General features: G+C 46.8%; 1 protein-coding gene across 1 annotated transcript; it reads right to left on the minus strand.

Moving 5' to 3' along the window:
* Nucleotides 1-4,752: 4,752 nt before the first annotated feature.
* On the minus strand, nucleotides 4,753-9,912 carry LOC134578010 (histone H1B-like). The gene is made up of 2 exons (XM_063436969.1): nucleotides 9,309-9,912; nucleotides 4,753-5,057 (listed from the first exon to the last, which is right to left on the minus strand). Exons 1-2 carry the CDS (start codon nucleotides 9,910-9,912, stop codon nucleotides 4,753-4,755), a joined length of 909 nt encoding a protein of 302 aa, XP_063293039.1.
* Nucleotides 9,913-11,725: the final 1,813 nt, after the last annotated feature.

The following is an 11,725-nucleotide window of genomic DNA, read 5'->3' on the forward strand; positions in this document are numbered from 1 at the left end:
ATTCCGTATGCAGCAAGGAAAAGTGTTGTACATAAACAACAACTGGGCATATGTGTAATGATAGGAGGGAATTTATGATCGTGAAAGTGGTTCACGTCGGGTGTTGATTACATATCGCCGTGTAGGTACTGTATATGCGAAGTGTACTTATTGTGTAGGGAACCCACAAATCCAATTGTGTATATGTTGTAGTGTTAAAATCGAATGTGGCAGGATGGTTGTCGACCTGCAGGACAGAGATTGAGAAGCACGTGGACGTGCTCTAATAGTAGATTGTCGACCTGCCGCTATAAACCAAGTAATTAAGTTATACAGATTAGTGCCGAAGATGGTATAAATGATCGGTGTTAATTACTAAGAATGGATTGGGTTGTCAGTTATAAAATAAGATACACTTAAGTAGCACCACAATAAGAACTTATACTCATCGCAATTTATAATGGACGGAAAGTTCATGTGTTGCGAGCCGGCGAGCCCGCCATCTTCCACTCCTTTTGAAGTCGTCTGGGAGAGCAGCTTCTAGACGGGGAATTAAGCGGAACAGCGTTGGAGTTAGTCCATAGGCCCCATTTGATGAGGAGTTTCATCCCGTCTTCTGGTTCGTTGATTGCATATGTTTTTCCTTGTCGCCAAATCAAAACTTTTGTGGGGTAACCCCATCTGTAAGAGACTTTGTTGTTGCGTAGTGTCTTTGTGACGGTTAGGAATTCCTTCCTTCGTGCCATGGTAGTGGCCGATAAATCAGCATACAAGGATATTTGTTGGTAGGGGTCCGGGAGCTGATCAGCTTTCCTGGCCGCATTCAGCAGAGCGTCTTTGTGTGTGAAATAATGAAATTTCACTATGACGTCCTTCGGTACATCACTAGACATGCGGGCCGGTCGTGGTAGCCTGTGCATGTGGTCAAAGGTCCATGCAGAGTCTGGCAGTTCCGGGACCAAGGATTTACATACAGCTGGTATGAATGCTGGTAAAGCGTCGTGGGACACATCGTCCGGTATGCCCCTGAACCGAACATTTTGTCTTCTCGACCTATCTTCTAGGTCAGCTAATTTAAATTTGAGCGTGGTATTTTCTTCCGAGATTTTCTGTAACTTATCAGCCATTTCGTTGTGGGCTGAGCAAATCTCATCGGATCTATGTTCAAGTTGGCTCGTTCTGTCACCCAGGGCCGAAATTTCTTTCCTTAGCTCCCGGTCAATCTTCAGGAAGTCTTGACGTATAGTCGATCGGAGTTCCTGGAGCATTTTGTGCAGGCTACGGTCCGTGACCGCGATATCAGAGTGTTTTGAGGAGGTCGATTCGCAGTCAGAGTTGGCTTCCGATAAGGTAGCTCTGTCGCCGCCATCTTGGATTTCTCGTCTGCGATCTTTTTTCTTTTTATTTCTTGCCATATCGGGCAGTTTCAGTTGCTTGGGAGGAGACATTAGTGAGGGATGCTCCTTGGGGATATAATTAGTTGAAATTTAGCAGTTAATGCTGATATTGTCGCTCGTTAGGTTTGCAGGTCGACGGAGCTCTCAGTCCATGCGACTGCACTCGCCGGAAGTCGGACACGCCCCTCTATCACTACTTCTAACTCCTCTTTAGTTGTGGGAGAGTCAAGTCTTTGTTGTACGTTGGGTGGGATTGTCTTGGCGATCCTTTGTTTGAGGAAGGCTCTTATGTCAGTAACATCTGGGGGGAGAGTCCCTCAAGTTGTAAAGTTTGTGGTAAAACTCCTGGAAGGCTAGCATGATGTCCGCCATCAGATTTGACTTGGTCCCTTGTGGAGTCTGTATGGATGAGATAAATGTGGTTTGTCTTTGTGTTTTTAGAGCTTGCGCTGATAGTCGTCCCCCTTTGCCCCCTTGGGTATAGTACCGGTGTCTGGTAAGAAGAAGACTTTTCTTGATTTGTGTTCCATTAAGGGTGGCTAGCTCTGGGCGTTTATCCAAAAGTGTTTTATATGTGGTGAGGTCTAGGTTGGTTTTGTCTGTGGATTCAAGTGTTTCAACAAACAACCGGGCACCTATTTTAACTAGCAAATTGTCCGGCAGAGCTGCAGAGGCATATCGAGCAGTATCAGAATCGGAAATGCATCTATACGAGAAGGTCAAGGAGAAATGAATGGTTCAATACAATTTAACCCCGGAAACCTACCGGAAAAACAAACAAACAAGAGGATTACGTTAAGGGCACAAAGACTACTATACCAAATGGGCATTTTGAAGCTCAGCCATGATATTCCCCTTGCAGGGAAATTAGGCATTTGGAAAGCGAATCATCGGATCGTACAGGGATATAGCCAAACCTTTGATATGTGTCAGCGAGTAGAGAAAAAAGGTGAATACCCGAAAGCTAAATAAAAATCCGTACCCAGGGGGCGGAGCCTGACCGCCAAGCAGTACAGACGTGGGCACCACGAGCTCTCGCCTGACGGGCCAAATTTGGGTCAAACTCAACGGCTACACTGACCGCAGACTCACCGGGTTGTGCTACCCATGCTGGGAATGCACTGCGGAACCGAAGGACACCCCTCTGAAAACCGTCGAGGCAGGGAAACCGAAACGCCGAGTGCGGCCTACTAAAGTTGGAACCGGGGAGAGACGGCCGCTCACCCCGACGCCAGACACACCAAGCGTCTCTACAGGTCTCCTACCCCCCCCCCCCCTCTGGACCGGTGGGGGTTATCCCGGTCCCCACTGGGGGAACAGACTGTGGCATCAATCACCACCCCAGCTATCTGAACGCAACAGGCGACACGAGGCACTCCAACCTCACGGTGGTAGAGGTTGAACGGTGGTAGAGTGCCTGAGGGAGAGACGGGGTGACACAGTAAGGGAGCGGGTTGCACAGTGGTGTGAAAGTGAGGGAGGGGATTGCAACTGGTGGCCCCTGGTGTCTTTGATCCCTGGTGCTCCAGTAAGCTCTCTCTACAATTTGCCCTGAGAGACTGCACAGTCTGCAACTCCACCAGGTGTGAGCTGCAGATTGTGCAGTGCCTCACAATATCCAGAAGTCAGAGCATTGAAGTGGTATCCCGCGGCGACGGTCTGATTGGCCAGAGATCGCGAGACACTGCATAGTCAGCGGAGCTGCAGACTGTGCTGGCTTTCTGCTTCTCAGGACAGAGTGGAGGGACCTCGCAACCAGCAGCATACCGGGCAAGGTGTGGGGTCCTTGTACCTGACACAGTATGCCTGCCCGATGGCGAGTTAGGCCTTAGGCAGCCGCCTAAATCGCTGCTCAGTGCCGACTGCGGTCTCTCTCCCTCCAGTGCAGCATTTTCTATTTGAAGCTGGGAGGTAATGATAGTCAGTCACTTCCCAGCATCTCATGCTACAGGGATTCCGTTGGGCAATTAAACAGTGCTTACCGAGTCCCTCTGCAGCAATGCCCATCAGGTTTCTTTAAGTGTATGGGCTACCCAATGGGCAAATCACTACAGAACTCTAGTTTTGTTCTCGCTGGACCATAGGTTCCTGCAGAAAACCAATTGGAAAACGCTGTTTGAGTGTATACAGGCACATCTGGTGAGAAAGTGTATAATGTGTTGGCGCAATAAACAGGAAAAAAGGCAAGTTACAAAAAAAATAAAATGCTTATGTCTTTAAGATCAAAACAGGCTTATCAGATTGTCTTTAATAAGCTCAACATGTCTGCAGACACTGAAATCATCATGCTGATATTTAGATGAAGCCTCAATGGTCTAAATGTTCTTTACTGGCAAACACCAAATCAAAAAAAAAAAAAAAAAAAAAGGAGGATTTCCATGTATCCAAAAAGTAATGAACAATCGTATGTGGACTAATGTAGATACTTTCTAAGGACAGGTATCTAATTCAGTCGGGGGTTGGCTGAACAAATGGATACAACTAAACCTTTAATAAGAATAAAGCTAAAGGGGTGGGATACCCCAAAAGAAGTCACCAATATCAAGACTTACACAAAATAAAGACAATTACAAAAATAAATCCGTACATATCCAATGTGCAATAAAGGGAAAAGCCTGCTAAATGTTCCAAAGTAAGCCTGCGCACATTCCCCATAACTAGTGGAAATGATAGAAAATAGGGTAGGTAGGCTAGATATTGCACACTAGCTGTTTTGAGGTATATATGTCAAAAAGACCTTTTAAAGTCTAGTAAAATACTAGCGTGAGCAAAAAGACGCTAGAACCACATACTAGGCTTCCATGAGTTGCAACATAGTAATAGACAGTATCAGGATGAAGTGAAACATTGTTTCAATAGGCTATAACAAAAGAGAAAGAAACGGATACACTTATCGAGTGAAATCCCTGGCCATGTAGCCATTTGGTAAAGTATTAGGTATAAGATCTCCTACAGTAGCAGCTTTTATAATATCCCTAATGTGACTTCAAGCGCTACCCTGAATAAGAAGCCTGTCCCTAATCTACAGTTACTAGATATACAGCCGCCCAACGAATATCTGCTAAGATCAAGTCCGGTATCTAGGTAGACTTGAAAGTAATAGAGCGGAGCAAACTGAGCATTAGGTGGCTAAATCAGCATGTGAGTGATACAAGTGTCTAAAATGTGCAAACACGAGCAGCTCGAGATCTTCAGAGTTACAGGACAGCATGGAAAGGGTTAAGTGAAAGGAAAGCTACACGTTTGCGTGAGCTTGTGGTGGGCAGCAAGTAAGCTGTAGAGTTGATGCATGGGTGTGATGCCAGCTCTGAGAGAGACAGTGTGGGTGGCTCTTAAAAGAGCCTTTGTGTTAGCGGGTGGTCAGGGAGGCGGACATTTACTTGGCGCTGGTGTACTTTGTGACAGCCTTGGTGCCCTCAGACACGGCGTGCTTTGCCAGCTCTCCGGGTAGTAGCAGGCGCACGGCAGTCTGGATCTCCCGGGAGGTGATGGTGGAGCGCTTGTTGTAGTGAGCCAGGCGAGAAGCTTCTCCTGCGATGCGCTCAAAGATATCATTGACAAAGGAGTTCATGATCCCCATTGCCTTGGAGGAGATGCCGGTGTCGGGATGGACCTGCTTCAGCACCTTGTACACGTAGATGGCATAGCTCTCCTTCCTGCTCTTTCTACGCTTCTTGCCATCTTTCTTCTGAGTCTTGGTGACGGCTTTTTTGGAGCCTTTCTTGGGGGCTGGTGCGGACTTTGCTGGATCAGGCATGATTAACGCTGTTAGCTCACGAGCGAATAGCAAGCTGCTTGCTCCGGCGGTTCTATTTATAGGCGGACCATGTAAATGAGGCCCTTCCGCTTCCCTTCCTGCGATTGGTTGCTAAAGTCAGATGACGTAAGGAAGCGGCTGTTTAACACTAGCTCCAGCAATAGATTGGTTCCCTGTATAACGTGTCTCTAATTGGCTGCTTGTAAAGTCATCCAATCACAGAGCAGAGTGTGTTTATAAATAGCCTGTGGTAGGGGAGGAGTTTTCATCTTCTTGCATTCAATCAAGAACAAACATGTCTGGCCGCGGAAAGCAAGGTGGAAAGACCCGTGCAAAGGCGAAGACTCGCTCATCCCGAGCGGGACTTCAGTTCCCAGTCGGCAGAGTCCACCGTTTGCTGAGGAAGGGCAATTATGCAGAGCGTGTGGGAGCCGGTGCCCCCGTCTATCTGGCTGCAGTGCTGGAGTACCTGACCGCTGAGATTCTGGAGCTGGCAGGGAATGCCGCTAGAGACAACAAAAAGACCCGCATCATTCCCCGCCATCTCCAGCTCGCTGTCCGTAACGATGAAGAGCTCAACAAACTGCTGGGAGGAGTGACTATCGCCCAGGGAGGTGTCCTGCCTAACATCCAGGCTGTGCTGCTGCCCAAGAAGACCGAGAGCCACAAGCCCAAGAGCAAGTAAAGCGGACAGCTGCTGCACCTGCCTCCCTCACCTACCAAACCCAAAGGCTCTTTTAAGAGCCACCCACGTTCTCCACAAAGAGCCGATTAATTGTTCTGCTGCGCGCAAACCGTTCCCTGTATCTACACACACACACACACCACGCTGGCAGCTCATAAGCAAGCTAAAATATTAGTCAGTGCTGTGACAGAAGCGCCCTGAGTCCCATTTGCAGTCCATATCCTGTCCAACATTCCAGCTATAGAACTAGTTAAAATCAATGGCTGCCATGCATGTCTATGATAAACGCAGCAGCAAATTAATACCAATTGGGGCAAGTGTATATAGTGTACAGGTCCTCTTTTGTTAAGCGGGGCATCTCTACATGTCGCTCACTCTCAGGATTCCCCCCTCTCCCGCTGTCTGGAGGACATGCCGGGTGAAACCTACTATGAGCGTTCAAATCCTAGCGGCGCTACAGCTCTGTTGTCTGTGCTGCTGGATGAGTTAACGCAGCCTTAATAGCCTGGCCTCTCGGCTGAAAACATTGTTTCAATAAGTGGATGCTTTGTAACATTTCCTGCTGCTCTGTCTCCTGGAGCTCATTTGTATGGCTACTGAGCGTCCTGTGAGTGAAAGTCCTTTATCAGACGTGGCTTCTATCCCATCGAAAGAAGCGGCCTTTCTGCATGTGTAAGAGGTCAATGTCCCATGCACCCCTCCCCCTCGATAAAGCCTATACAGCTATTAATAAGTATGTTGGGAGGAATACGTCCATTACTGCCCACTGCCATTCCTTTCAACTAGTAGCGTCTATAATAAATGCTGTCAGGACAGGAAGGGTCACTAAAGGCTTAGATCCCTTCTTTGGGCGCGTGTGCTCAATAGATGGAGGAGGGGGGAGGGGATGAAGCAGTTGATTTGAGCGGGCATTTTGAATGTGGGGGAGGGGATGAGAAGCAGTTGATTTGAGCGGGTATTTTGAAATGGTTTACTATTTGTTTTCAGCCAATCAGAACATACCACCCACTTGATGAACCAATGAAAACGCCGTATCGGCTATAAAGCCCAGGCTACAGCGAGCAGCGTTCATTCCCTTTCGTTTTGCTACAATGGCCAGAACTAAGCAGACAGCCCGTAAGTCGACCGGAGGCAAGGCTCCCCGCAAGCAGCTAGCCACCAAAGCTGCTAGAAAGAGCGCCCCAGCTACCGGGGGAGTGAAAAAGCCTCACCGTTACCGTCCAGGAACTGTGGCTCTCAGGGAGATCCGCCGTTATCAGAAGTCCACCGAGCTGCTCATCCGCAAGCTGCCCTTCCAGCGCCTTGTCCGTGAGATCGCTCAGGATTTCAAGACTGATCTGCGCTTCCAGAGCTCTGCTGTCATGGCTCTGCAAGAGGCTAGCGAGGCTTACCTGGTTGGTCTTTTTGAGGATACCAACTTGTGCGCCATCCACGCTAAGAGGGTCACAATCATGCCCAAAGACATCCAGCTGGCTCGTAGGATCCGAGGAGAACGTGCTTAAGTTGAAACCTGCTAACAAACACAAAGGCTCTTTTAAGAGCCACCAAATCTGCACTCGAACGAGCTCCAACACATTCATAAAAACGTGTCTTTTAGCCTGTGACTTTGAGCGGGCTAGCTAAGGAGCCCTCACACTACAATGCTCAAATGTCCCCACATATCCCATTTTCACGTCAGGCAACGATGTAGCCATCATCTCTGCTGGTCTATTTCACTGGCAATTTTACAATAACTTCACTATTTAGAATCCATCGTGTGGAGAGGCAGCAGGAAAAAGACTACTTTTTCGCTTAGAGGAGAATACATAGTTAACACAGGAGTGCATATGCAAAGCTAGTAACAATGTTTCTATTTAAGTGGCTGCAAGCATGTATTAAATGTAGGCAACAGTAACAATACACCAAAACCAGACCTTTCTTGACAGTGTGTGTACGTACTTGCTCATAATCTAAATGCACCTCACTATATCATAATTGTTTACATCCCCTACCATTAACAGAAGGCGGCTCCAAACCCTCCGATGGTTCAAACATGCGGTCTACAAATACAGTGTTTAGCAACCTTTCCCGTCTAGATGTTTGGGAGCAGCCTCTACTACTATCTCCTTCTCGGTGTATCTATGTAGATAGCAGGCAATTTATCAGGTGTGGAAGGGGTTAAAGTGATTAGGTTCAGTCTTTTAGTGAAAAAGTGGGTGGCCCTGAAAAGGGCCTTTGGGTTAATGGGGTGTGCGGTAAAGTCAAGCCCGAGTTTTAACCTCCGAAGCCATAGAGAGTGCGGCCCTGGCGCTTAAGAGCATAAACTACGTCCATGGCGGTGACAGTCTTCCTCTTGGCATGCTCGGTGTAAGTGACGGCGTCCCGGATGACGTTCTCCAGGAATACCTTCAGCACCCCGCGAGTCTCCTCATAGATGAGGCCGGAAATACGCTTCACGCCTCCCCTGCGAGCAAGGCGACGAATTGCAGGCTTAGTAATGCCCTGGATGTTGTCACGAAGAACCTTCCTGTGACGCTTAGCGCCACCTTTTCCGAGACCCTTTCCTCCTTTGCCTCTGCCAGACATGGTTCTGCTCTTCTTTCTGCACGAACGATATGAGATGCTGTGCAAAGCTCTTCCTTATATACTCCTCGGACAGACCGTATGGGGACCTGCAGCAAAGGAGGCGGGCGTTTTAAACACGCCCCTTCACTTTTTTTTTTCCTCTCAATAATATGCTTAACCCTCTCCTTCCGTGCTCGAAATGGTTCTGGCTTTTAAAACCAAAGCTGTTTATGCTTCAAAAGATTTCACAATCGTGAAGTCTTTTGCAGTATAATCATTTTATCATGTCTTTAGTGTTTCTTTGATAGTCGGCTTAGCTACTGCACAAGGTATCATTTCTTGGGCTTTATCACTCTTTGAATATCGAAATAAGCGCCCGTTTCACACGTGGAGAGAGGACGAGGACAGTCCCTTTTATTTTCACCATGTACAAAATCGCAATCCCTAAAATATGTTCTGCTTTATTATCTTACTGAAAAAGGCAATAACATTAAATCTAGTCTGGAAGGACACTGTGTGATATTCTATATATTATATGCGTTTCTCACTAAAACTGGCCTTTCGCAATTTAATGAAGAAACACCCTCAGTATCTTAGAACGGAGGGAATTTCTAAGCCAAAAAAAATAAAAAATCAACGCTCAAGTGTAGCACTGGTATACGGGGACTTAGCCACACCGACAAGATACATTCCTGTGTAATCTTTTCGAGCACTAGATGCTGGGATTACAGGATTCATTAGGTTATTCCTGACTTTAGAATGAGGGATGGAGGGGGAACGGTATGTGTGACATGACACCAAAACAAACACGTTGCCATCACTGATATATAGCTCTGAAATGAGAATGTGGTGGCTCTTACAAGAGCCTTTGGGGTTTGGAAAATAAAATTAAATGCGAGCAAGGCTTATTTCTTTTTGGGAGCTGCCTTTTTAGCCTTTGCAGGACTCTTTGCGGCTTTGGGTTTGGCTGCCTTTTTGGCAGGGCTCTTCACGGTCTTCTTAGCCGGGCTTTTCACTACCTTCTTGGGCTTGGCGGCTTTGACTTTCTTCGGACTTTTGGTGGCCTTTTTAGCGGAGGCGGCCGGCTTTTTGGCCTTTTTCGGGCTCTTTGCAGCTACCTTCTTAGGTTTGGCTGGAGACTTGGTGGCTTTCTTCGGGGCAGGCTTCTTGACTTTAGCCGGTGCCTTTTTCTTGGTAGCCTTGTCCTTGCTCTCCGATTGCTTTTTGTTGAGCTTGAAGGAGCCGGAAGCTCCGCTTCCTTTGACCTGGACGAGAGTGCTTTTAGTCACCAAGCCCTTGAGAGCCAGCTTGAGGCGGCTGTTATTCTTTTCCACATCATAACCAGAAGCAGCCAAAGCCTTCTTCAGAGCTGCCAGGGACACCCCGCTGCGCTCTTTAGAAGCGGACACAGCTTTGACAATGAGCTCGGACACGCTAGGACCGGAGGGCTTAGCGGCTTTCTTGACACCGGCTGCTTTCTTGGGCTGCTTCTTCTTGTAGGCGCTTTCTACCGCAGGTGCGGCGGCGGGAGCTGGGGCGGCTTCAGACATGGTCACTATTCTCTATGAAGATCAAGCAATAATACGCGCCCGCAGCAGCCTCCAAATTATACATCTCCAGCTAGCATCTTATTGGCTGATCTAACCACGCTCTGATTGGATACAGTCTTATGACACACCCTCCACTGTCCCTACTCCATCTTTTCACACTCTGCTCTCACGCTGTGTTTCCGAATGGATAAAACGAATACATTTAGGTAAAATAAGAGGACGGAGGTCGATGCCATCTATCGTGGAATGTACTAAACTATCTAACCAAGAATTCATTAGCAGCTCCATGGGTCCCGAGGGTTGTCACGATCTAGCAGAGCCGGTGAAAGCTGACACATCTCCTTTGGGATGAGCCTGATGTTCTCCACAAACATTACTGTGATAACTATTAAAAGAATATATTCCTCTCTCAAAAGACACATATGCCAGCACTACAAACCAGCCATAAGTATACATTATTCGCCATGAAAAGAAAAAGAATGAGAATTTACATAAAAATAATAACAAACCAAAATAAAAGATAATAAACCAAAAAAGAACTATATACAAATGTCCCCAACCCCTAGATAGCCTCAGCCGAGACATCTAGGTACGACAGGGATCAAAACACTATAGCAGTGTGAGCACACCACACTGCAATGGCTCTCTTTAGTGAGCCTGATGGGGGTGTGGGTAGAAAAGTGAGTTAAAGTGTGCGGCAAAGCCGTCGCACTGAGCTCCGCCTATTACGGCCTTTTTGAGAGTTTCAACTGATTTATAAGAGTAAGGACACTCTCATAGTAACAAAATGTCAAAATGTTTTGTTTTGTTTTGTCTTGTCTTGTTTTTTTTTTTTTTTTTTCTTATTTTTTTTTTTTTTTTTTGTATAGTTTTTATTTTTTATTTTTTTTTTCTATATATTTTTTTTTTTTTTTTTTTTTTTGTGTTGAAAGAAAACTTTTTTTTTTTTTTTTTTTTGTAGTTTAGCCATTAGAATAGAAAATATGCATTTTTGCATTACAGTATTGGTTAGATAATACTACACCCAGTCCGTGGTTCCTGAAGAAGTGCCAAAGTGGCATGCGACCGTCCCATGGTGATTGTTCACTTAGCGGAGGCTACCTTTTGCCAGTCTCCTGTGATCCTAGTAGCTACCGGTTCCGTCTCCTTATCTGGGGTGACATCTGCCTGGAGTGGTATGTTCCATTGAGACAGTAACTTTCTTCCCTCTTCTGGCGTTGCAGCTGTCTTGTCTGAGCCGTTCTTGTGAATGATGAGGCGGGTAGGAAACCCCCATTTGTAAGGTATTTGCGCCTCTCTGAGTGCTTTAGTAATGGTACCAAATGATCTTCTTTTCGCTAGCGTTGCTGGGGAGAGATCAGCAAAAAGCTGAAGGCCCGCAAATTTTCCTGTCAAGCGTGCAGGATCTCTGGCCGCCTGCATCAGCCGTTCCTTAGTGGCAAAGAAGTGGACCCGGACTATAGCATCCCTGGGTACTGCCGCAGGCATATTTCGTGGTTTCATGAGCCTGTGAGCTCTGTCTAGCTCCAATTCTGGAGGTGAGGCATCTGGTAATAGGGCTTGAAATAATTGCATTAAATATGGTTTTAAATCTTGTGCCCTAATCTCCTCTGGAATACCACGCAGGCGGATGTTGTTTCTGCGGGCTCTATCCTCCATATCTGTAATTTTTGTATCTAGCGCTTGCAATTTAGTGGAGAATTTGTCATAGGCATCAGCTAAATTATTATGTGCCTCTATAATCTCCTCTGTCTTATCCTCTAGGTGGGCTGTTCGTTCCCCTATAGCCTGAACATCCCTCCTGATGTCTGCT

The sequence above is a fragment of the Pelobates fuscus genome, chromosome 11 (assembly GCF_036172605.1).
Source record: "Pelobates fuscus isolate aPelFus1 chromosome 11, aPelFus1.pri, whole genome shotgun sequence".
NCBI lineage: Eukaryota > Metazoa > Chordata > Amphibia > Anura > Pelobatidae > Pelobates > Pelobates fuscus.

Excerpts from the sequence above, each read along its gene's own strand:
- LOC134578010 (XM_063436969.1), bottom strand. The coding sequence starts at position 9,912 with ATGTCTGAAGCCGCCCCAGCTCCCGCCGCCGCACCTGCGGTAGAAAGC. Across the intron at positions 5,058-9,308 it reads CAAACCCAAAGCCGCAAAGA|ATGGCAAGAAGCGTAGAAAG; the intron begins GTCCTGCAAAGG and ends CTCAGAAGAAAG.